The following is a 24,724-nucleotide window of genomic DNA, read 5'->3' as shown; positions in this document are numbered from 1 at the left end:
TTTTACCTTATATGGCGCCAACCCGCTCCTGTGTAACATCATTATTTATGAGCTCTTAAACCACGCTCACAATAGTGATTATATGAATGAACTTATTACAAAGCCACGCCCTAAGTTATTAATATGCATTTTTCTGTCTCAAAGCCACGCCCACGCAGCGCCCAATGGGGATTAAGTTTGGGGTAATCACGTGATGGCGGTGTCACATGACCGGTGTTCAACATGGCGGACGAGGAACCGCTGCTGCAGCAGGGTGAGAGGGGAAAAAAATATGGATTTAAAAATAGGGTTAAAAATTGGGAATTCGGGGTAAAAAACCTGGAATTAAAACGGGGATAAACGGACATGAATGGAGGCAGGAAATGGAACCGGGAGTGGGGAGCGGGATGGGAAAAAACAACCCCAAAATCTCCTAAAATTGCCCCAAAATCCCTTTGGAAATTTTTCTCTTTCCCTCCCTCCCCACCAGATGAAGACTCCGCCCCTGCCCCGCCCCCTCCGACCCCTTCCTGGCGAATCGGAGCCGCTTTTTGGTAAGTGCCCCGCCCCCACAAGAGGCCACGCCCCCTAAGCCCCTCCCACACCCCTAAAACCGCCAAATTTCCCCCCAAAACTCAGCACTTTTGGAGACACCCCCACCCATTTAAACCCCGCCCATTTTGGACCACACCCACCTGAGTGGCCACACCCATTTAAGCCCCTCCCCCATTTAAGAAATTCCCGCCAAACTTGAGACATTTTAGGGGCACTCCACCCATTTAAGCACCGCCCATTTCGGACCCTCCAACCTGTGGCCACGCCCACACAGACTCTCCCCCAAAATTTCCCGCCAAAATGGAGCCATTTTGTGGACACCCCACCCATTTAAGCCCCGCCCCTTTTGCCACACCCATTTAAACCCCACTCCAACCCCATAAAAATTTCCCGCCAAAACTGCCCCATTTTGGCCCCTCCCCTTTCCCCCATAACCACGCCCCTTCCAGACGAGCCACACCCATCTGTGACCACGCCCACAAGTGTGGCCACGCCCACCTAAGCCCCGCCCCTACAGGATTTTGGGGCTGTGCAACAACCTCCCGTACGTGGTGATGCTCAGCGCCGCCCGCGACCTGCTGGAGCCACGCCCCGTGAGTGGCCACGCCCCCTTTTTTGGGGACCACACCCCTTTTTAGATGGTCACGCCCCTTTTTTGGGTGGCCACGCCCCTTTCCTGACTGGATTTTTGGGGTTTTCCCGGGTTTTTTTAGGGGGAGGAGCCGCGGAATCGGAGCCGGCACGACTGCGACCCTGTGGGGACAGGGGTGGGTGGGGCTTAAGGGGGCGTGGCTTAAGGGGCGGGGCATAAAGGGTGTGGCTTTGTGGGTGTGGCTTAAAGTGACAGGGTGATAAAGGGGTGGGGATTAAGTGGGTGGGGCATTAACAGGAGGGGCTTAAAGGGGTGTGGCTTAAAGGGGCAATATTTAAATGGTAAAAGCTTTGAGGGGTGTGGCCTAAATGGGTGTGGCTCAAGTGGGAGGAGCTTAAATGGGTGGGGCTTAAAGGGGCGGGGTTTAAATGGAGGGGCTTTAAGGGGTGGGGCTCAAGTGGGAGGAGCTTAAAGGGGTGGGGCTTAAAGGGGCAGAGTTTAAATAGTAAAATCTTTGGAGGTGGGGCTTAAATGGGTGGGGGTTAAGTGGGAGGAGCTTAAAGGGGTGGGGCTTAAATTATGGAGATTAAATAGGAGGAGTTTAAAGGGGTGGGGCTTAAAATGGGCGGGGTTTAATTAGGAAAAGCTTTGGGGTGGGGCTTAAATGGGTGGGGCTTAAGTGGGAGGAGCTTAAATGGGTGTGGCTTAAAATGGGCGGGGTTTAAATAATAAAAAATTATGGGGCGGGGTTTAAATGGGTGTGGCTTAAGTGGGAGGAGTTTAAATGGGTGGGGCTTAAATTATGGAGATTAAATAGGAGGATCTTAAAGGGGTGGGGCTTAAAATGGGCGGAGTTTAAATAGGAAAAGCTTTGAGGGGTGGGGCTTAAAGGGGTGGGGCTCAAGTGGGAGGAGCTTAAAGGGGTGTGGCTTAAAGGGGCGGGGTTTAAATAGGAAAATCTTTGAGGGGCGGGGCTTAAATGGGTGGGGCTTTAAAGGGAGGGGCTTAAAGGGGTGGGGCTTAAAAGGGCGGGGTTTAAATGGGAGGAGCTTTAAGGGGTGGGGCTTAAAGGGGTGGGGCTCAAGTGGGAGGAGCTTAAAGGGGTGGGGCTTAAAATGGGCAGGGTTTAAATCATAAAAAATTTATGGGGTGGGGTTTAAATGGGTGTGGCTTAAGTGGGAGGAGCTTAAATGGGTGGGGCTTAAATTATGGAGATTAAATAGGAGGAGCTTAAAGGGGTGGAGCTTAAATGGGTGGGGTTTAAATGGGAAAAGCTTTAAGGGGTGGGGCTTAAATGGGTGCGGCTCAAGTGGGAGGAGCTTAAAGGGGTTGGGCTTTGTGGGTGGGGCTTAAATTGGAAATGCTTTAAGGGATGGGGCTTAAGTGGGAGGGTCTTAAAAGGGCGGAGCCTAAATGGGCGGGGCTTAAATTATGGAGATTAAATAGGAGGGGCTTGAAGGGGTGGGATTTAAATAGGCAGGGTTTGATTGGGTGTGGCTAAAAGGGGCGGGGTTTTAAGAGAGGGGTTAAATTTAAAAGTGGGTGGGGCTTAACTGGGCGTGGCCGTGTGGGCGTGGCCATTCAGGCCGTGCTATTGGCCGACGTCGTCCCCGCCCTGGTGGTGAAGCTGCTGCTGCCCCTGCTGGGGCCGTACCTGCCCGACAGGTGAGAAAGGGGCGGGGCTTAAAGGGGCGGGGATTAAAGTGGGCGTGGCATAAAGGGGCGTGGCTTAAATTGGGCGGGGCGAGAGCAAGGAGGGGATTTTGGGGAGGAAAATGCAAATTTTGGGGAGGAAATGAGAAAGGTTGAGGGTGTAAAGGGGAATTTTGGGGGGTAAAGGGGATTTGGGGTAAAAAAAGGGAATTTTGGAAGGTGAAAAAAGGAAATTTTTATGGGGGAAAAGTGGAGTTTTGGGGAATAAAATAAGAAATTTTTTTGGGAAAAAGGATTTTTAGGCAGAAAAAGGGAACTTAGGGTGAAAAGGGAATTTTGGGGTGAAAAAAGTGGATTTTTATGGGGAAAAATGCAAATTTTAGAGGGAAAATGGAATTTTTGGGGAGAAAGTGAATATGCAGGAAAAAAGGGAGTTTGGAGGGAAAAAATGGGATTTTTGAGAAAAAAAGGGTATTTAGAGGGAAAAAATGGGATTTTTGGGGAAAAAAGGGGAATTTTGGGATGGAAAATGGGATTTGGGGGTGAAAAGGGGAATTTGAGGGTGAAAAAGTGTGATTTTTGGGAAAAAAAGGGAATTTTGGGGTCAAAAATTGTAAATTTGGGGGTTAAAAGGGAGTTTTCAGGGGGAGAAAGGAATTTTTAGGGAAAAAAATGGGATTTTGGGGGTAAAAAATCAACTTTGGGGTAAAAAAGGGATTTTTGGGGTGAAAAAATAGAATTTTTATGGGGAAAAATGCAAATTTTAGAGGGGAAAATGGAAATTTTGGGGAGAAAGTGAATATGCAGGAAAAAAGGGGAATTTGGAGGGAAAAAATGGGATTTTTGAGAAAAAAAAGGGGAATTTAGAGGGAAAAAATGGGATTTTTGGGGAAAAAAGGGAAATTTTGGGATGGAAAATGGGATTTGGGGGTGAGAAGGGGGATTTGAGGGTAAAAAAGTGTGATTTTTGGGAAAAAAGGGGAATATTGGGGCGAAAAATTGTAAATTTGGGAATTAAAAGATTAAAAGGGAGTTTTCAGGGGAGAAAGGAATTTTTAAAGAGAAAAAAGGATTTTTGGGGGCAGAAATCAACTTTAGTGTAAAAAATGGATTTTTGGGGTGCAAAGGGAATTTTGGGGGGTGAAAAAAGGAAATTTTTATGGGGGAAAAGTGGAACTTTGGGGAATAAAAAAAGAATTTTTTGGGGGAAAAAGGATTTTTAGGCTAAAAAGGGATATTTGGGTGAAAAGGGAATTTTGGGGAGAAAAAGGGGGATTTTTATAGGGGAAAATGGAATTTTGGGGGAGAAAGTGAATATGCAATGAAAAAAGGAAATTTTTATGGGGAAAAAGTGGAACTTTGGGGAATAAAAAAAGAATTTTTTTGGGGAAAAAGGATTTTTAGGCAGAAAAAGGGAATTTAGAGTGAAAAGGGAATTTTGAGGTAAAAAATGGGAATTTTTACGGCAGGAAATGCAAGTTTTAGAGAGAAAACGGGATTTAAGGGGGGAAAAAATGGAATTTTGGAGAGGTACAAACGGATTTTTTTTGGGAAAAGAATTGTTTTTATTTAAAAAAGGGAATTTGGGGTTAAAAAAGTGAATTTTGGGGGTAAAAAAGGGGATTTTTGTCCCGTAGGTGCCGCGCGGTGGCCGTGGCTCTCTGCCTCTGGGGCAGCCTCAGCGCCGTGGCCGCGGCCAGAGGGACCCTGAGCGGCCTGGGGGGTGAGCGGTCACTCGGGGTCACTCGGGGTCACTCAGGGGTCACTCGGGGTCACTCAGGGTCACTCAGGGGTCACTCAGGGTCACTCAGGGGTCACTCAGGGGTCATTCGGGGTCACTCATTGGTCACTCAGGGTCACTCAGTGGTCACTCAGGGTCACTCAGGGTCACTCAGGGTCACTCAGGGTCACTCGGGGTCACTCAGGGGTCACTCAGTGGTCACTCAGGGTCACTCAGGGTCACTCAGGGTCACTCGGGGTCACTCAGGGGTCACTCAGTGGTCACTCAGGGGTCACTCAGGGTCACTCATTGGTCACTCAGGGTCACTCAGGGTCACTCATTGGTCACTCATTGGTCACTCATTGGTCACTCAGGGTCACTCATTGGTCACTCATTGGTCACTCAGGGTCACTCAGGGTCACTCATTGGTCACTCATTGGTCACTCAGGGTCACTCAGGGGTCACTCAGGGGTCACTCAGGGGTCACTCATTGGTCACTCATTGGTCACTCGGGGTCACTCATTGGTCACTCATTGGTCACTCATTGGTCACTCGGGGTCACTCATTGGTCACTCAGGGGTCACTCGGGGTCACTCAGGGGTCACTCAGTGGTCACTCATTGGTCACTCATTGGTCACTCATTGGTCACTCATTGGTCACTCAGGGGTCACTCAGGGTCACTCATTGGTCACTCAGGGGTCACTCAGTGGTCACTCAGGGTCACTCAGGGTCACTCGGGGTCACTCACTGGTCACTCATTGGTCACTCAGGGGTCACTCTGGGGTCACTCATGGGTCACTCAGTGTCACTCGGGGTCAGAGGTCACTCACCGGTCACTCACGCTCCCCCATTGGTCACTCAGGTGTGGCGCTGGGCAGTGCGGGGGCGGGGCTTGGCGAGGTGACCTTCTTGACCTTGGCCTCCTCCTACCCCAGGTAAGGGGGCGTGGCCTCGCTCGGGGGGCGTGGCCTCACCTCAGGGCCACGCCCACCTGGGGCCACACCTCAGAAGGGGGAGGGGCCAAAAAAAACCCAAAAATTTGGGGCAAAATTTCTCAAATTTGGTCAAAAATCACCAAAATTGTTAAATTTTTTTTGCCTTGTGGGCGTGGCTTCTTGTGGGGGGCGTGGTTATGCAAAAGTGGGTGTGGGGCTTTAAATTTTGTTTAAATCTTACAAAATCAGGTCGAAGTCACCCAAAATTGGGTCAAAATTGGACGAATTTTATCCAAAATTACAAAAAAAAAAGGATTTGGGGTGGGGCCAACTGGGCGGAGCTTTTTGTGGGTGGGTGTGGTTATGCAAAAATGGGGTTGGGGCTCTAAAATGACTTTAAATTATCCAAAAATGGGGTCAAAATCAGCAAAATTGGGTCAAAATCACCCAAATTGGGTCAAAATTTGCGAAAATTCGTTTAAATTTACAAAAAATTGGATTTGGGCGGGGTCAGGTGGGCGTGGCTATGCAAATTGGGGCTGAGGCTTTAAAATTGGTTTAAATCTCCCAAAATGGGGTCCAAAAATCCCAAAAATTGGGACCAAAATCCCAAAAATTTGGTCCAAAATCCCAAAAATTGGGTCAAAATCCCAAAATTGGGTCAAAAATCGCAGAAATTGAGTAAAATTCGAAGTGGGCGTGGCCATTCTGACCGGGCTCCGCCCCCCGCAGCTCCGGGCTCTCCCATTGGTCGTCGGGGACGGGCGGGGCCGGGCTGGGCGGGGCTTTGGCGTTTTGGGGGCTGCGGGCGTGGCTGCCCCTCCCCCACTCGCTGCTGCCCTTCCTGGCCCTGCCCCCCCTCATGCTGCTCAGGTGAGACCAAAATTTCCTTTTTTTCACCCAAAATTCTTTATTTTAACCCCAAAAAATCTCAAATTTTTAACCTGAAACTTCCCAGTTTAAACCCCAAAAAATTCCCGAATTTTAACCCCAAATTCCTGAATTTTTAACCTCCAATAACGCCAAATTTTAACCCGAAAATTCTCAATTTTTAACCCCAAAACCCCAAATTTTAACCACAAAACTCCCAAATTTTAACCTCAAAATTCCAAATTTTAACTCCAAAAATCCCCATTCTTTACCCAAAAAAATTCCAATTTTTATCCAAAAAATTCCCAATTTTAAACTCCAAATTTCCAGTTTTTTACCCAAAATTGCCAAATTTTATCCTAAAATTTCTAGGTTTTTAACCCATAAACCACAAAATTTAAGCTCAAAATTCACAAATTTTATGCCCAAAAATTCTCAAACTTTGAACCCCGAAACTCCAAATTTTTAACCCCAAAATTTCCAGGTTTTTTACCCCAAAATACAAAAATTTAACATCAAAATTCCCAAATTTTATCCCCGAAATCCCAATTTTTAACCTAAAAATTCCCAATTTTAAGCCCAAAGTTGTCCAATTTTTAATGTCCAATTATGACAAATTTTAACCCAAAAATTCTGTTTTTAACCCCAAAATCCCTGAATTTCATCCCAAAAATTCTCAAATTTCCCAATTCTTTTAACCCCAAGTTCCCAAACGTTTTTTCCCCGAAAGTTCCAAATTTTCACCCAAAAATTCCAAATTTTATCCCAAAATTCTTAAGTTTTATCCCAAAATTTCCCAATTTTTAACCCAAAATTCCCCAATTTTGTCCCCAAAATTACCAAATTTTAACCCCAGAAATTCCCAAATTTTATCCCCAAAACTCTCAATTTTATCCACAAAATTGTGAATTTTTAACCCCAAGAATTCCCAAGTTTTAACCCCAAAATTCCCAATTTTTATCCGCAGAAAGTCACAAAATTTACCCTTAAAATTCCCAAATTTTAACCGCAAAACTCCCAGATTTTATCCCCAAAATTTCCCAAATTTTTTATCTCCAAAAATCCCAATTTTTGTCCCAAAACCTCCCCATTTTCCCGCCAAATTTCCCCATTTTCCCGCCAAAACCCTCCCGGATTGGGCGTGGCCTCCCTTGGCCCCTCCCCCTCCCGTTTTTAATGAATATTTTTAATTTTTTCCCAATTTTTCCTTTTTTTCCCTCAGTTTTTTCTTCCTGCTGGGCCCCGCCCCTCCCCCCCCGCCGGAGCCGCCCCTCCCCCCCCCGGACCAAGGGGGCGGGGCCTGGGCCGAGAAATGGGGCGTGGCCAAGGTGAGAAGGGGGCGGGGCCACGGTGAGAAAGGGGCGGGGCTTAAAGGGGAAATTGGGTCCAAAATTGGGAATTTTGGGGTAAAAAATTGGGAATTCTGGGGATAAAAATTAGGAATTTTGGGGATAAAAATTGGGAGTATATGGTTGTTAAAATTTGGGAATTTTGGGGATGAAATTTAGTATTTTTCCGTAAAAAATCCTGAAAATTTTGGGGTTAAAATTTGAGAGTTTGGGGGTTAAAATTTGGGATTTCTGCGGTTAAAAAATTGGGAATTTTTAGGTTAAATTTTGTGGTTTATTGGTTAAAACAACCTAGACATTTTGGGATAAAATTTGGGAATTTTGGGTAAAAAACCTGAAATTTTAGGGTTGAAAACTGGAAATTTGGAGTTAAAAACTGGGAATTTCTGGGGTAAAATATTGGAATTTTTGGAGTTAAAACTTGGAATTTTGAAGTTAAAATTTGGGAGTTTTGTGGTTAAAAATTGGGAATTTGGGGATAAAAATTGGGAGTATTGTTGTTAAAATTTGGGAATTTTGGGGATGAAATTTGGTATTTTTGGGTAAAAATACTGGAAATTTTGGGGTAAAAAATTGAGAGTTTGGGAGTTAAAATTTGAGAATTTTTGGGGATAAAATTCAGGAATTTTGAGCTTAAATTTTGTGGTTTATGGGTTAAAAAAACTAGAAATTTTGGGATAAAATTTGGGATTTTTGCGTAAATAAATGGAAATTTTAAGGGTTGAAAACCGGAAATTTGGAGTTAAAAATTGGGAGTTTTTTGGATTAAACTTGGGAATTTTTTTGGGGAAAAAGTGGGAATTTTTGGAGTTAAAATCTGGAATTTTGAGGTAAAAATTTGGGAGTTTTGGGGTTAAAAATTGAAAATTTTGTGGGTTAAAAAATTGGGGTGTTTTTGGATCAAATTTTGGGTGTTTTAGAGTTAAAACTTGGGATTTTTGGTTTAAAAAAAACCACAAAATTTGGGGGTTAAAATTTGGGAATTTTGGGGATAAAGTTTGATAATTTTGGGGAGAAAATTTGGGAGTTTTGGGGTTAAAAAATGGGAATTTTAGGGGAGAAAATTTTGGAATTTTGGGCTTTACATTTGGAAATTTTGGGGTAAAAAATGGAAATTTTTGGGGTTAAAAAATTGGGGAATTTTTGGATCAAATTTTGGGTGTTTCTGAGTTAAAATTTTGGAATTTTTGAGATTTTGGGCTTTAAATTTGGGAATTTTTCGATAAAAAAATGGGAATTTTTGGGGTTAAAAAATTGGGTAATTTTTCGATCAAATTTTAAGTGTTTCTGAGATAAAATTTTGGAATTTTTGAGATTTTGGGCTTTAAATTCGGAAATTTTGGGGTAAAAAATGGGAATTTTTGGGGTTAAAAAATTGGGGAAATTTTGGATCAAATTTTAAGTGTTTCTGAGTTAAAATTTTGGAATTTTTGGGATAAAATTTGGGAATTTGGGGGATAAAATTTAGGATTTTTTGGGTAAAAAACCAGAAATTTTGCAGTCAAAAATTGAGAATTTTGGCGATTAAAATTTTGGGGGTTTTGGGGGTTTAAATTCAAAGATTTCGGGGTAAAAAATGGGAATTTTTGTGGTTAAAATTCAGAAATTTGCGGAGGGGAGGGGCTGAAGGGAGTGGGCGGGGCTTGGGGCGGTGGGAGGGGCTTTGTGATTAAAAGGGGGCGTGGCCTAAACAAGCTCCGCCCCCCCAGGCCGCGCTCCGGCAGGGGGCGCCACTGAGCGTCGTTTACTTCGCCGAGTACTTCGTTAACATGGGGCTGGTGAGAGGGGCGGGGCCTGAGGGGGAGGGGCCTGGGGTGGGGGAGGGGCTTGAGGGGGTGGGGGAGGGGCCTAAAGGGCCGGGGGAGGGGCCTAAAGAGTTTGGAAGGGGCTAAATTGGGGTGGGGGAGGGGAAAGATGGTGGATTTTTTATGGGGGAGGGGCTAAAATGGCAAATTTGGGGTGGGGGAAGAATCCAAAATGGCGGATATGGGTGAGGGAGGGGATAAAATGGCGGATTTGGGGAGGGGGGAGGGGTCCAATATGGCAGATTTAGGGTGGGGAGGGGCTAAAATGGCAGATTTGGGGTGGGGGAGGGGAAAATATGGCGGATTTGGGGTGGGGGAGGGGTCCAAGATGGTGGATTTGGGGTGGGGGAGGGGCCTAATGAGTTTGGGAGGGGCTAAAATGGGGGAAATTGGGTGGGGGAGGGGCTAAAATGGCGGGTTTGGGGTGGGGGAGGGGAAAATATGGCAGATTTGGGGTGGGGGAGGGGCGCGATTTGCATATTTGAGTAGTGGGCGGGGCTTGTGTTTTTAAGCCCCGCCCCGCCCCTCCCCCACAGATGGAGCTGCTCTACTTCCCCTCCTCGCCCCTCCCCCACAGCGCCCAGTACCGCACGTGAGTGACCCAAAATCCCCTTTTTTACCCCAAAAATTCCCCTTTTTTACCCCAAAATTCCACAGGTTTGTCGCCCGAATTCCCGGTTTTATCCCCCTGAAATTTTCCAAAATTTATCCCCAAAAATTCCCAATTTTATCCTCGAAAATTCCCAGGTTTTCATACCCAAAATTCCCGATTTTCAACCAAAAGTTCTCAATTTTTATCCCTCAAAATGTCCAAATTTTACCTCCCCAAAATCTCTAAATTTTATCCCCAAAATTCCAAATTCTGTCCTGAAAATTCCCAAATTTTATCTCTAAAATTCCCCAATTTTATCCCCAAAAACTCCCCATTTTTATTTCTAAAATTCCCCAATTTTATCCCCCAAAAATCCCATTTTCCCCCCAAAAAATCCCAAACTTTAACCCCAAAATTCCCAAATGTTATCCCCCCAAAATCCCCCAATTTTATCCCCAAAATTCCAAATTCTGTCCTGAAAATTCCCAAATTTTATCTCTAAAATCCCCAAATTTTATCCCCTTAAGTTCCCAACTTTTATCTCTAAAATTCCCAAAATTTATCCCCGAAATTCCAAATCCTGTCCCGAAAGTTCCCAAATTTTAACTCCAAAATTCCCAAATTTTACCCCCAAAAAAATCCCATTTTTAACCCCAAAACTCCTGAACGTTAACCCCAAAATTGCCACATTTTTCCCCCAAAAATCCCATTTTTAACCCCCAAAAAAATCCATTTTTAACCCCAAAAAATCCCAAATTTTAACCCCAAAATTCCCCAATTTTATGCCCAAAAATCCCATTTTTAACCCCAAAAAATCCCAAATTTCCCCCCAAAAATCCCAAATTTTATCTCCCAAAAATCCCATTTTTAACCCCAAAAAATCCCAATTTTTCCCCCAAATTTTCAGCCCCGAAATCGCCGTTTTTTACCCCAAAAATGTGATATTTTAACCCCTTCCCGCCCAGGCTGCAGCTGCTGTACCAGGCCGGCGTCTTCGCCTCCCGCTCGTCGCTGCGCTGGGTCCGCCTGCGGCGCCTCTGGGGGCTGGCGCTGGCTCAGGTCTGCCCCATAGATCTGACCCATAGATCTGACCCATAGATCCATCCTGACCCATAGATCCTGAAATCCTGACCCATAGATCCTGTCTGACCCATAGATCCCAATCCTGACCCATAGATCCCAATCCTGCCCCATGGATCCCTCTGGGGGCTGGCGCTGGCCAAGGTCTGCCCCATAGATCTGCCCCATAGATCCTGTCTGACCCATAGATCCGACCCATAGATCATTCCTGCCCTATAGATCCTGTCTGACCCATAGATCCTGAAATCCTGACCCATAGATCCTGAAATCCTGACCCATAGATCCTGAAATCCTGACCCATAGATCCTGTCTGACCCATAGATCTGACCCATAGATCCTGAAATCCTGACCCATAGATCCCAATCCTGCCCCATGGATCCCTCTGGGGGCTGGCGCTGGCACAGGTCTGCCCCATAGATCTGACCCACAGATCCTGACCCATAGATCATTCCTGACCTATAGATCCTGTCTGACCTATAGATCCTGAAATCCTGCCCTATAGATCCTGTCTGCCCCATAGATCCCCGCCCTGCCCCACAGATCCCAATCCTGCCCCAATTTCAATCCAAATTTCCCCATTTCCCCCCAAATTTCCCCAATTCCCCCCGAATTTCCCCTATTCCCTCAATTTTGCCCATTTTTAACTCATTTTCCCCATTTTTTCCCTGTTTTCCCCGTCTTTTCCCCATTTTCCCCATTTTAACTCATTTTCCCCATTTTCAATTCATTTTCACCATTTTAAACTCATTTCCCCCATTTTTCCCCATTTCCCCCATTTTTTCCCCATTTCCCCAATTTTTTCCCTTATTTCCAACATTTTAACTCGTTTTTCCCATTTCTCTCTTTTTCCCCCCATTTCCCCTATTTTCTCCTGATTTCCCCCCATTTTTCCCAATTTTTTTCCCATTTTGCCCGTTTTTCCCCATTTCCCTAATTTTTAACTAACTTTCCCCATTTTTAACTAACTTTCCCCATTTCTGACTAATTTTCCCCATTTTAAACTAATTTCCCCCATTTTTTGCCCCATTTCCCCCATTTCCCCCCATTTTCCCCATTTTCCCCCATTTTCCCCATTTTTAACTCATTTTCCCCAATTTTCCCCATGTTTACCTCATTTTTTTCCCATTTCCCCCCATTTTTCCCCAATTTCCCCCAACTCTAATCCAAAATTTCCCATTTTTTCCCGATTTCCCCCGTTTTTATCAATTTTCCCTATTTCCCCCATTTTATCCCAAATTTCCCCCTTTTTTCCCCATTTCCCCCATTTTCTGCAATTTCCCCCATCTATTCCCCAATTTCCACATTTTTCCCCCAATTTTTCCCCCCAATTTTTCCCCCAATTTTTCCCCCAATTTTTCCCCCAATTTTTCCCCCTATTTTTCCCTTTTTTCCCATTTCCCCCTATTTCTTCCATTTCCCCATTTCCCCCCAATTTCCCCATTTTTTCCCTATTTCCCCCAATTTTTTCCCCAATTTCCCCCATTTTCTCCCCATTTTCCCAAATTTTTCCCCATTTCCTCCATTTTTCCCCATTTCCTCCATTTTCCCCCAATGTTCCCAATTTCCCCCATTTTTCCCCCATTTTTCCCCCGTTTACCCCATTTTAAACTCATTTTTCCCCATTTCTAACTAATTTTTCCCGTTTCTCTCTTTTTTCCCCCATTTCCTCTGGCCCCGCCCCCTGTGCTGGCCCCGCCCCTCTGCTGGCCCCGCCCCCAGGCGCTGCTCGCCGCGTTCCTATTGGCTGCGGTGGCGACCAATCAGCTGCTGCCGGGGCTGGGCGTGGCCGCGGCGCTGATGGTGGGGGAGGGGCTGGTGGGGGGAGGGGCCTACGGGAACGGATTCGCCAACCTGGCCGGAGAGGTGAGTGACCTCTGACCCCGGAGTGACCTCTGACCCCTGAGTGACCCCGAGTGACCCCTGAGTGACCCTGAGTGACCCTGAGTGACCCTGAGTGACCCTGAGTGACCCTGAGTGACCCCTGAGTGACCCCTGAGTGACCAATGAGTGACCCCTGAGTGACCCTGAGTGACCCCTGAGTGACCAATGAGTGACCCCTGAGTGACCCTGAGTGACCCCGAGTGACCCCGAGTGACCCCGAGTGACCCTGAGTGACCCTGAGTGACCCGAGTGACCCCGAGTGACCCTGAGTGACTCTGAGTGACCCCTGACCCCTGAGTGACCAATGAGTGACCCCGAGTGACCCCTGAGTGACCCTGAGTGACCCCGAGTGACCCCGAGTGACCCCAAGTGACCAATGAGTGACCCCTGAGTGACCCTGAGTGACCCCGAGTGACCAATGAGTGACCCTGAGTGACCCCGAGTGACCAATGAGTGACCAATGAGTGACCCCTGAGTGACCACTGAGTGACCAATGAGTGACCCCTGAGTGACCCCTGAGTGACCCCGAGTGACCCCGAGTGACCCCGAGTGACCCCGAGTGACCCCGAGTGACCGCTGCCCGCTGTCCGCAGCTGCCCCTCCCCCAGCAGCCGTTGGCCGTCGCTGTGGTCACTCTCATGGCCGAAGTCGCCATCGCCGCGGCCGGAGGGGTCGCCCTGGCCGCTCACGCCGTCTTCTGCGGCCACTGAGTGACCAGTGAGTGACCTCTGTGTGACCCCTGAGTGACCACTGAGTGACCATTGAGTGACCAGTGAGTGACCTCTGTGTGACCACTGGATTGGCCTTGGAGTGACCGCTGAGTGACCACATGGATCGGTCACAAAGTGACCCTGAAGTGACCATTGAGTGACCACTGAGTGACCCCTGAGTTGGCCTTGGAGTGACCACTGAGTGACCCCTGAGTGACCACTGAGTGACCGCTGGAATGGCCTTGGAGTGACCCTGGAAGTGACCACTGAGTGACCCCTGGAGTGACCTCAGAGTGACCAATGAGTGACCACTGAGTGACCCCATGGATCGGTCACAAAGTGACCCTAAACTGACCATTGAGTGACCACTGAGTGACCACTGGATTGACCCATGGACTGGTCACAGAGTGACCCTGGAAGTGACCCCTGAGTGACCACTGAGTGACCATGGAGTGACCACTGAGTTGGCCTTGGAGTGACCACTGAGTGACCACTGGAAATGAAGTCACAAGTGACCAGAGTGACCACATGGAGTGACCACTGAGTGACCACTGGAATGGACTTGGAATGACCCTGGAAGTGACCACAGAGTGACCTCAGAGTGACCCTGGAAGTGACCTTGAAGTGACCAGTGAGTGACCACTGAGTTGGCCTTGGAATGACCACTGGAAACGAAGCTACAAGTGACCACTGAGTGACCACTGGATTGACCCATGGACTGGTCACTGAGTGACCACAGAGTGACCATGGAAGTGACCCTGAACTGACCACTGAGTGACCACTGGAATGGCCTTTGAGTGACCAAAGAGTGACCACTGAGTGACCATTGAGTGACCACTGGAATGGCCTTGGAGTGACCACGGAGTGACCACAGAGTGACCACAGAGTGACCACTGGATTGGCCCCTGGAAGTGACCACAAACTGACCACTGAGTGACCACTGGATTGGTCTTGGAGTGACCACTGAGTGACCACTGGAATGGTAACTGAGTGACCACTGGAAATGAAGTCACAAGTGACCACTGAGTGACCACTGGATTGACCCATGGACTGGTCACTGAGTGACCGTTGAGTGACCACATGGATCGGTCACAAAGTGACCCTGAACTGACCACTGAGTGACCACTGAGTGACCACTGGAATGGCCTTTGAGTGACCACTGAGTGACCCTGGAATTGACCTTGAACTGACCAGTGGGTGACCTCTGGATTGGCGATAGAGTGACCACTGAGTGACCACTGGAGTGACCTCAGAGTGACCCTGGAGTGATCGATGAGTGACCACTGAGTGACCACTGAGTGACCAATGAGTGACCACTGAGTGACCACTGAGTGACCACTGAGTGACCACGGAGTGACCACTGAGTGACCACTGAGTGACCCCTGGACCGGTCACTGACCAAATTTTGGAATAAAAACAGAATTTTGGGAGAGAAAAGAAAAACTGAATTTTTTAGAAAAACTCAGAATTTCAGGAAAAAAAAAATCCAAAATTTTGAGGAAAAAATTTTGAATTTTGGGGGGGAAAAAAAAAGAAATTTTGGGCAAACATCCAAAATTTGGAGGGGGGGGGAAAAATGGAATTTTGGATGAACAAAAAAAGAATTTTTGCAAGAAAAATGCAATTTTGGGAGGAAAAATGGAAATTCTTTTTAGAGAAAAAATGGAATTTTGGGGGAAAAAAATCCAAAATTTTAAGGGAGAAAATTCGAATTTCAGAAGGAAAAAATTTAATTTTTTTTTTAAGGAAAAAATGGAATTTTGGTGGAAAAAAAATCCAAAATTTTAAGGCAGAAAATTCGAATTTCAGAAGGTAAAAATGGAAATTTTTTTTTATTAAAAAGTTGAATATTTTTGGTGGCAAAAATAGAATTTTGGAAGGCAAAAAAAGGGATTTTTAAGGAAAAAATTGATTTTAAGCTGGAAATAAAAATATTTTTGGAAAATTTGGGGGTTTTGGTGGAAAATTTGTGGGTTTTAGGGAAAAAAAAGAGGTTTGGGAGCAAAAAATGGGAATTTTGGGGGAAAAAAAGGTCAATTTTGGGAAAAAAATTGATTTTTTGAGAAAATTCTTGAATTTGGGGTGGAAAATTCCAAAGTTGGACCAAAAAGATTCAAATTGGGGGTGAAAAAATTAATTTAATTTAATATAATTTAATTTTGGGTTAAAAGTTTTGAATTTCAGGCAAAAATTCGGGATTTGAAGAAAAAATTCTGAATTTTGGCCTGAAAATTCTCAATTTGGTGTCTGAAATTCTCCATTTTTGGTAAAAAATTTAAATTTTGCCTTGAAAAATTCAATTCTCGGTAAAAAAAATTTAAATTTGGGTTTAAAACTCACAGTTTGGGGTCAAAAATCTCAATTTTGGGCCCGACTTTCTTCATGTGTTGCCAAAATTCCCAAATTTTTGGGGAGAAAATGTCAATTTTCAGTCCAAAATGTCAGTTTTGTGTTACAAAATGAAAACTTTGGGTCAAAAATTTCAATTCTGGGTGAAAAATTCTGAATTTTGGGTCCAAAATTGGAATTTTGGGTCCAAAATTTCACAATTTTGGGTTAAAAAACCCCCAAACAACCCGAGAGTCAAAAATCTCAATTTTGGGCCCGACTTTCTTCATTTTTTGTTAAAATTCCCAAATTTTTGGGGAGAAAATGTCAATTTTCGGTCCAAATGTTAATTTTGTGTTAAAAAATGAAAACTTTGTGTCAAAACATTCAATTTCGGGTGAAAAATTGTGAATTTTGGGTCTAAAATTGGAACTTTGAGTCCAAAATTTCACAATTTTGGGTAAAAAAAAAAAATTAAAAACCGGAGAGTCCAAAATCTCAATTTTTCGTCCAAATTGGAATTTTGTGTCCAAAATTACACAATTTTGGGTAAAAAAAAAAACAACGAAAAACCCAAGAGTCAAAAATCTCAATTTTTCGTCCAAAATTGGAATTTTGTGTCCAAAATTTCACAATTTTGTGTAAAAAAAACCCCCCGAAAATCCCGAGAGTCAAAAATCTCAATTTTTGTCTAAAATTGGAATTTTGGGTCCAAAATTTCAGAATTTTGGGTAAAAAAAAACCGAGAAAAATGGGAGTCAAAAATCTCAATTTTTTGTCCAAAATTTCAATTTCAGGGTTAAGAACCGAAAACTTTGATGCGAAAAATCAAAAATTTGAGAGTCAAAAAACCTGAATTTCTTTTTTTTTGCCCAAAATTCCCAATTTTGACCCGAAATTCCTGAAATTTTATTTTTACCTGGGCGTGGTCATGACGTCATCGCCGCTCGGCCCCGCCCACTCCTCCCCAGCCAATCCCGCGCCTCTTTAAAAAGTGGGCGGAGCCTTTTTGTAGATCGGATTTTTATTGGTCCCCTCTCCATTGGGGGCGGGGCTTGTGAAAGGAGGGGGCGTGGCTTAGGGAGGGGGCGGGGTTTGCAAAGGGGGCGTGGCCTGTGGAGGGGGCGTGGCCTCACCAGCCCTGGCTGCCCCCGGGGGCCCCGTCCAGGGGTGGGGGAGGGGCGGGGGCGGGGCCGGGGGAGGGGGAGGGGCAGCCGGAACCTGCGGGGGGGGGAGGGGAGAGAGAAACAAAATGACCAATGAGTGACCCTGAGTGACCCTGAGTGACCCTGAGTGACCCTGAGTGACCCCTGAGTGACCAATGAGTGACCCTGAGTGACCCTGAGTGACCAATGAGTGACCAATGAGTGACCCCTGAGTGACCAATGAGTGACCCCTGAGTGACCAATGAGTGACCAATGAGTGACCACTGAGTGACCCCTGAGTGACCCCTGAGTGACCCTGAGTGACCCTGAGTGACCCTGAGTGACCAATGAGTGACCCTGAGTGACCAATGAGTGACCCTGAGTGACCCAGAGTGACCAATGAGTGACCCTGAGTGACCAATGAGTGACCCTGAGTGACCAATGAGTGACCAATGAGTGACCCTGAGTGACCAATGAGTGACCCCTGAGTGACCTCTGAGTGACCCCGAGTGACCACTGAGTGACCCAGAGTGACCCCTGAGTGACCAATGAGTGACCCCTGAGTGACCAATGAGTGACCCCTGAGTGACCCTGAGTGACCAATGAGTGACCCCTGAGTGACCAATGAGTGACCCCTGAGTGACCCTGAGTGACCCCTGAGTGACCCCTGAGTGACCAATGAGTGACCACTGAGTGACCAATGAGTGACCACTGACCACGCCCACTTTAGCCACGCCCCCATCCCCAAAGGCCACGCCCCCTCCTCCCCTTTTGACCTCAAACCCTTCCCCATTTCCACCCCTGAGTGACCCCTGAGTGACCAATGAGTGACCAATGAGTGACCCATGAGTGACCACTGAGTGAACAATGAGTGAACAATGAGTGACCAATGAGTGACCACTGACCCTTGACCACGCCCACTGACCACACCCACTTTGGCCACGCCCCCTCCGCCCTCTCCTGTTCCCTTTTGACCTCAAACCCTTCCCCAATTCCGCCCCTGAGTGACCCCTGAGTGACCAATGAGTGACCACTGACCACACCCACTTAGGCCACGCCCCCATTCCCAAAGGCCACGCCCCCTCTGCTCCCTCCTGACCCCCAACCCTTCCCCATTTCCACCCGTGAGTGACCCCTGAGTGACCAATGAGTGACCAATGAGTGACCCCTGCGTGACCCCCGGCTGACCCCCGCGTGACCCCCGGCTGACCTGTCCTGGGGGCGTGTCCGTGGCCGCGCAGGTGCTCCCCGAGGTGGGCGGGGCTGAGCAGTTTCCCGCAGACGGGACACGGGGATTTCTCCTGGTGCCGCGCCGAATGCGCCCGCAGCCGGTCCCGCGTGGCGAACGCCGCCTCGCACCGCTGACAGGGGTCACAGGGGTCACACAGGGGTCAGGGGGTCAGGCAGGGGTCAGTCAGGGGTCAGTCAGGGGTCAGTCAGTGATTTCTCCTGGTGCCGCGCCGAATGCGCCCGCAGCCGGTCCCGCGTGGCGAACGCCGCCTCGCACCGCTGACAGGGGTCACAGGGGTCACACAGGGGTCAGGGGGTCAGGCAGGGGTCAGTCAGGGGTCAGTCAGGGGTCAGTCAGTGATTTCTCCTGGTGCCGCGCCGAATGCGCCCGCAGCCGGTCCCGCGTGGCGAACGCCGCCTCGCACCGCTGAGGGGGTCACAGGGGTCACACAGGGGTCACGGGGTCAGGCAGGGGTCAGTCAGGGGGTTAGAAAGTCATTTGGGGCATTAAAAGGTCATTTAGGAGGTTTAAAAAGTCACATAAAGGGTTAAAAGGTCATTTAAAGGTGGTTTGGGCAGTCAAAAGGTCACTCAAGGGGTCAAGGGGTCAGTCGAGGGGTCACTCAGAGGGTCAAGGGGTGGTCAAGGGGTTACTCGGGTGGTCAAGGGGTCAGTCAGGGGTCAGTCAGGGGGTTAAAAGGTCGTTTAGGGACAGTTTGGGTGGTCAAAAGGTCATTAGGGGGTGGTTCGGGGTCATTCAGGGGTCATTTGTAGAGTCAAGAGGTCAGTCAAGGGGTCACTCAGGTGGTCAAGGGGCCAGTCAGGGGTCAGGCAGGGGTCACACAGGGGTCAGTCAGGGGTCACAGGGTCAGGCAGGGGTCAGGCGGGGGGTTAACAAGTCCTTCAGGGGTCATTTGGTGGGTTAAAAAGTCATTTTGGGGGTTAAATGGCCATTTAAAAATGGTTTGGGTGGTCAAAAGGTCACTCAAGGGGTTAGGGGTCAGTCAGGTGGACAAGGGGTCAGTCAGGGGTCATTTGGGGGGTTAAAAAGTCATTAAGGGAGTTAAAAAGTCACTTAGGAGGTTAAAAAGTCATTTAAGGCCGGTTTGGGTGGTCAAAAGGTCATTCAGGGGTCATTTGGAGGGTCAAGAGGTCATTCAGGGGTGGTTTGGGGTCACTCAGGTGGTCAAGGGGTCATTCAGGGGTCACGGGGTCAGTCAGGGGGTTAAAAGGTCGTTTAGGGATAGTTTGGGGGGTCAAAAGGTCATTCAGGGGTCGTTCGGGGTCACTTAGGGATCATTTGGAGGGTCAAGAGGTCAGTCAAGGGGTCACTCGGGTGGTCAAGGAGTCAGTCAGGGGTCAGTCAGGGGTCAGTCAAGGGTCAGTCAGGGGTCACGGGGTCAGGCAGGGGTCATTTAGGGGGTTAACAAGTCCTTCAGGGGTCATTTGGTGGGTTAAAAAGTCATTGAGGGGGTTAAAAGGTCATTTAAGGGCGGTTTGGGAGGTCAAAAGGTCACTCAAGGGGTCAAGGGTTCAGTAAGGTGGTCAAGGGGTCAGTCAGGGGTCACTTGGGGGGTTAAAAAGTCATTGAGGGGGTTAAAACGTCATTTGGGGGGTTAAAAGGTCATTTAAAGGTGGTTTGGGCAGTCAAAAGGTCACTCAGGGGTCATTGGGAGGGTCAAGAGGTCAGTCAAGGGGTCAAGGGGTCAGTCAGGGGTCAGTCAGGGGTCAGTCAAGGGTCACACAAGGGTCACGGGGTCAGTCAGGGGTCAGGCGGGGGGTTAAAAAGTCATTTAGGGGGTTAAAAGGTTATTTAGGGGCAGTTTGGGAGGTCAAAAGGTCATTCAGGGGTGGTTCGGGGTCACTTAGGGGTCATTTGGAGGGTCAAGAGGTCACTCAAGGGGTCATTTGGAGGGTCAAGAGGTGAGTCAAGGGGTCAAGAGGTCAGTCGAGGGGTCACTCAGATGGACAAGGGGTCACTTGGGTCATCAAGGGGTCAGTCAGGGGGTTAAAAAGTAATTTAGGGGGTTAAAAGGTCATTTAGGGGTGGTTTGGGCAGTCAAAAGGTCACTCAGGGGTCATTGGGAGGGTCAAGAGGTCACTCAAGGGGTCAGTCGAGGGGTCACTCAGGTGGTCAAGGGGTCAGTCAGGGGTCATTGAGGGGGTTAAAAGGTCATTTAGGGGTGGTTTGGGAGGTCAAAAGGTCACTCAAGGGGCCAAGGGGTCAGTCAAGGGGTCACTCGGGTGGTCAAGGGGACACTCAGGTGGACAAGGGGTCATTCTGGTGGTCAAGGGGTCAGTCAGGGGTCAAGGGGTCAGTCAGGGGTCGGTCAGAGGGTCAAAAAGTCACCTAGGGGCGGTTTGGGAGGTCAAAAGGTCACTCAGGGGTGGTTCGGGGTCACTCAGGGGTCATTTGGAGGGTCAGGAGGTCAGCAGTCAGTGGTCAGGGGTCAGTGGTCAGTGGTCAGGGGTCAGAGGTCAGAGGTCAGGGGTCAGAGGTCAGGGGTCAGGGGTGTCTCACCTGGCACTTGAACGGCCGCTCGGTGGAGTGAACCTGCCGGACGTGGCTGTTGAGGTGGTCCGGCCTGGGGAGTGACCAGAGGTGACCACTGAGTGACCGGTGAGTGACCAGTGACCAAAACTGGCCAATGACTGACCAGTGAGTGACCAGTGAGTGACGAGTGACTGACCAGTGAGTGACCAGTGACTGACCAGTGAGTGACCAGTGACTGACCAGAGAGTGACCAGTGCCACCACTGACCAAGACAATGTCCCCAAGTCCCACCATGACCCCAATGACCCCGATGACCGCCATGACCCAACGATGACCCAACAATGACCCCAAACCCCACCATCACCAAGACCCACCATGACCCAACGACCAACATGACCCAACCATGACCCAATGACCCCAAGCCCCACCAAGACCAAACCATGACCCAACAACCACTATGATCAAGACCCACCATGACCCAACAATGACCCAAGCATGAGCCAACGACCACCATGACCCAACCATGTCCCCAAATCCCACCATGACCAAGACCCACCAAGACCCACCATGACCCAACGATGACCCAATGACCATGACCCAACGCTGACCCCAAATCCCACCAAGACCCACCATGACCCAACGACCACCATGACCCAACCATGACCCAACAATGACCTAACGATGACCCCAAACCCCACCATGACCAAGACCCACCATGACCCAACAACCACCATGACTCAACCACCATGACCCAACCATGACCCCAAACCCCACCATGACCATGACCCACCATGACCCAACGTTGACCCCAAATCCCACCAAGACCCACCATGACCAAGACCCACCATGACCCAATGACCCAACCATGACCCAACCATGACCACAAACCCCACCAAGACCCACCATGACCCAACAATGACCCCAAAACCCATGAAGACCAACCGTGACCCAACGACCATGACCCAACAATGACCCAACAATGACGCAACGATGACCCAGTAATGACCCAATGATGACCCAATGTTCCCAAACCCAACCATGACGATGACCCACCATTGCCCAATGACCATGACCCAACCTTGACCCCAAACCCCACGAAGACCCAACAATGACCCAACGACCATGACCCAACCATGACCCAATGACCCCAAACCCCACCAAGGCCCACCATGACCCAACAACAACTATGACCCAACCATGACTCAACGATGACCCCAAACCCCACCATGACCAAGACCCACCATGACCAAGACCCAACCATGAACCCAAATCCCACCAAGACCTAACCATGACCCAACGACCATGACTCAATGACCATGACCCACCATGACCGAACAATGACCCCAAACCCCACCGTGACCAAGACCCACCATGACCCAATGACGACCCATGACCCCAAACCCAACTATGACCATGACCCAATGATGACCCCAAACCCCACCATGACCAAGACCCACCATGACCCAACGATGACCCAACGACAACCATGACCCAACAATGACCCAATGACTCCAAACCCCACCATGACCCAACAATGACCCAACCATGACCCAACCAAGACCCAACCATGATCCAACAACCATCACGACCCAACCATGACCCAACTGTGACCCAACCATGACCAAGACCCACCAAGACCCAACAATGACCCAACCATGACCCAATGATGACCCCAAGTCCGACCATGACCCAATGACCATGACCCAACCATGACACCAAACCCAACCATGACCAAAACCCACCATGACCAAGACCCACCATGACCCAATCATGACCCAACCGTGACCCAATGATGACCCAATGATCCAACCATGACCAAGATCCACCATGACCCCATGATGACCCAATGACCCAAACCCCCACCACCACCCCACGCCCAAACCCCACCTGGAGAAGCTCTTCCCGCAGTGGCCACACGCGTAGGGCTTGTGCACGTGTCCCTGGTGGGAGCGCACGTGCGCCGCCATCCTGTCCTTGCGCTTGAAGCGCTGCTGGCACACGGGGCACTGGAACGGCCGCTCGTCCGTGTGCGACAGCCGGTGCCGCTTCAGGTGGTACACGTCGCGGAACGCCTTCCCACACGTGTCACACGCGTGGCTCTTCCGTTTCGGCGCCGATTCCTTGTTTTCCCCTCCTTCCATCGGGTTTGGGTGGGGGATGGGCGGGGTGGGGGAGGGGCGGGGGTGGTGGCCGCGTTTGGGTGTTGTCGCCGTCGCGGTGTTGGTGTCACCGTGCGTGGCCTGGTGGCGCCGCAGGTTGTAGCCGTTCTTGAACTCCTTGGCGCACAGGCCGCAGACGTGCGGCGCGCCCTTCTTGCGCGGTGACGTCATTGATGATGTCATCGGTGACGTCACGGCGGTGGGCGTGGCTTCCGGGAGTGGGGGTTTGAGGGGGGAGGGGTCGATGGTGGGAGGGGGAGGGGCGGGGGTGGGGGTGGGGGGAGGGTCGGGGGTGGGAGGGGGAGGGGGGAGGGGCAGGAGGTCGACGGGGAGGGGGGAGGGGGAGGGGGGAGGGGGAGGGGCGGCCTGGGGGTAAAAACCAGTATGAACCAGTTTGGACCAGTATAAACCAGTATGAACCAGTATAAACCAGTATGAACTGGTGTGGACTGGTTTGGACTGGTTTGGGTCATTATGGACCAGTAAAAACCAGTATGAACCAGTTTGGACCAGTATAAACCAGTATGAACCAGTATAAACCAGTATGAACTGGTTTGGAGCAGTATAAACCAGTATGAACTGGTTTGGACCAGTATAAACCAGTATGAACTGGTCTGGACTGGTGTGAGTCACTACAGACCAGTATGGACCAGTATAAACCAGTATAAACTGGTTTGGACTGGTTTAGACTGGTGTGGGTCACTACGGACCAGTATGGACCAGTATAAACCAGTATAAACTAGTCTGGACCAGTATAAACCAATATAAAGTGGTTTGGACCAGTATAAACCACTATGAACTGGTGTGGACCAGTATAAACCAGTATGAACTGGTTTGGACTGGTGTGGGTCAATATGGACCAGTATGGACCAGTATAAACGGGTCTAGACTGGTTTGGACTGGTGTGGGTCATTACGGACCAGTATAAACCAGTATAGACTGGTTTGGACTGGTTTAGTACTGGTGTGGGTCACTACGGACCAGTATAAACCAGTATAAACCAGTGTGGACTGGTTTGGACTGGTTTAGTACTGGTGTGAGTCACTAAAAACCAGTATGGACCAGTATAAAACAGTATAAACCAGTATAAACTGGTGTGGACTGGTTTACTACTGGTGTGAGTCACTAAAAACCAGTATGGACCAGTATAAACCAGTATGAACTGGTGTGGACTGGTTTAGACTGGTGTGGGTCACTACAGACCAGTATAAACCAGTATAGACTGGTTTGGACTGGTTTACTACTCGTGTGGGTCACTACGGACCAGTATAAACCAGTAGGGACCAGTTTAGACCAGTAAGGAGCCGTACGGACCAGTAAAACCAGTATGGACCAGTATAAACCAGTAACGGGAGCCAAGCCGGTGTCCCCAGTGCCACCAGTAACACCAGTAACAGCTCCCAGTGACACCAGTGCTCCCAGTAACACCAGTAACACCAGTAACAGCTCCCAGTAACACCAGTAACGGCTCCCAGTGCTCCCAGTACAGAGCGACATCGATGTCCCCATCGCTCCCAGTGCTCCCAGTGCTCCCAGTACAGCTCCCAGTGTCACCAGTAAGAGCTCCCAGTGCTCCCAGTATAAAGCCACGCCAGTTTCCCCAGTGCTCCCAGTGCTCCCAGTACCACCCCCCAGTGCTCCCAGTAC

The 24,724-nt window shown here is 48.7% G+C and overlaps 2 protein-coding genes across 3 annotated transcripts; one reads left to right on the top strand and one right to left on the bottom strand.

Moving 5' to 3' along the window:
• Positions 1 to 129: 129 nt before the first annotated feature.
• Positions 130 to 13,737, top strand: CLN3 (CLN3 lysosomal/endosomal transmembrane protein, battenin). Of its 2 annotated transcripts, XM_041719536.2 has the most exons (14): positions 130 to 253; positions 470 to 533; positions 1,052 to 1,127; positions 1,248 to 1,301; positions 2,712 to 2,791; positions 4,417 to 4,502; positions 5,362 to 5,434; positions 6,167 to 6,307; positions 7,527 to 7,632; positions 9,363 to 9,431; positions 9,995 to 10,050; positions 11,016 to 11,109; positions 12,850 to 12,993; positions 13,605 to 13,737. In XM_041719536.2, the coding sequence occupies exons 1-14, from the start codon at positions 223 to 225 to the stop codon at positions 13,719 to 13,721; spliced, it is 1,191 nt and encodes a 396-aa protein (XP_041575470.2). In that variant the 5' UTR covers positions 130 to 222; the 3' UTR covers positions 13,722 to 13,737. The 2 variants fall into 2 exon arrangements, with proteins under 2 accessions (XP_041575470.2, XP_041575471.2); XM_041719537.2 differs by lacking the exon at positions 6,167 to 6,307.
• Positions 13,738 to 17,070: 3,333 nt separating this feature from the next.
• On the bottom strand, positions 17,071 to 23,312 carry MAZ (MYC associated zinc finger protein). Its single transcript, XM_072936450.1, has 4 exons — positions 22,806 to 23,312; positions 20,946 to 21,009; positions 18,405 to 18,555; positions 17,071 to 17,270 (listed from the first exon to the last, which is right to left on the bottom strand). Exons 1-4 carry the CDS (start codon positions 23,258 to 23,260, stop codon positions 17,182 to 17,184), a joined length of 759 nt encoding a protein of 252 aa, XP_072792551.1. The 5' UTR covers positions 23,261 to 23,312; the 3' UTR covers positions 17,071 to 17,181.
• Between the last annotated feature and the right edge of the window lie 1,412 nt (positions 23,313 to 24,724).

This window comes from Taeniopygia guttata, chromosome 16 (assembly GCF_048771995.1).
Source record: "Taeniopygia guttata chromosome 16, bTaeGut7.mat, whole genome shotgun sequence".
NCBI lineage: Eukaryota > Metazoa > Chordata > Aves > Passeriformes > Estrildidae > Taeniopygia > Taeniopygia guttata.
Note: the sequence above shows the minus strand (reverse complement) of the source record. Positions and strands in the feature narration are given on the sequence as shown.

What these genes read in the sequence shown, in the direction of transcription:
- CLN3 (XM_041719536.2), top strand. Translation starts at nt 223, where the DNA reads ATGGCGGACGAGGAACCGCTGCTGCAGCAGG. An exon ending in GGAACCGCTGCTGCAGCAGG is followed by an intron (nt 254 to 469) that starts GTGAGAGGGGAA and finishes CCTCCCCACCAG; the next exon opens with ATGAAGACTCCGCCCCTGCC. An exon ending in ACTTCGTTAACATGGGGCTG is followed by an intron (nt 9,432 to 9,994) that starts GTGAGAGGGGCG and finishes CCTCCCCCACAG; the next exon opens with ATGGAGCTGCTCTACTTCCC.
- MAZ (XM_072936450.1), bottom strand. Translation starts at nt 23,260, where the DNA reads ATGACATCATCAATGACGTCACCGCGCAAGAAGGGCGCGCCGCACGTC. An exon ending in TGCGGGAAGAGCTTCTCCAG is followed by an intron (nt 21,010 to 22,805) that starts GTGGGGTTTGGG and finishes GTCACTCCCCAG; the next exon opens with GCCGGACCACCTCAACAGCC. An exon ending in AGCGGCCGTTCAAGTGCCAG is followed by an intron (nt 18,556 to 20,945) that starts GTGAGACACCCC and finishes GACCCCTGTCAG; the next exon opens with CGGTGCGAGGCGGCGTTCGC.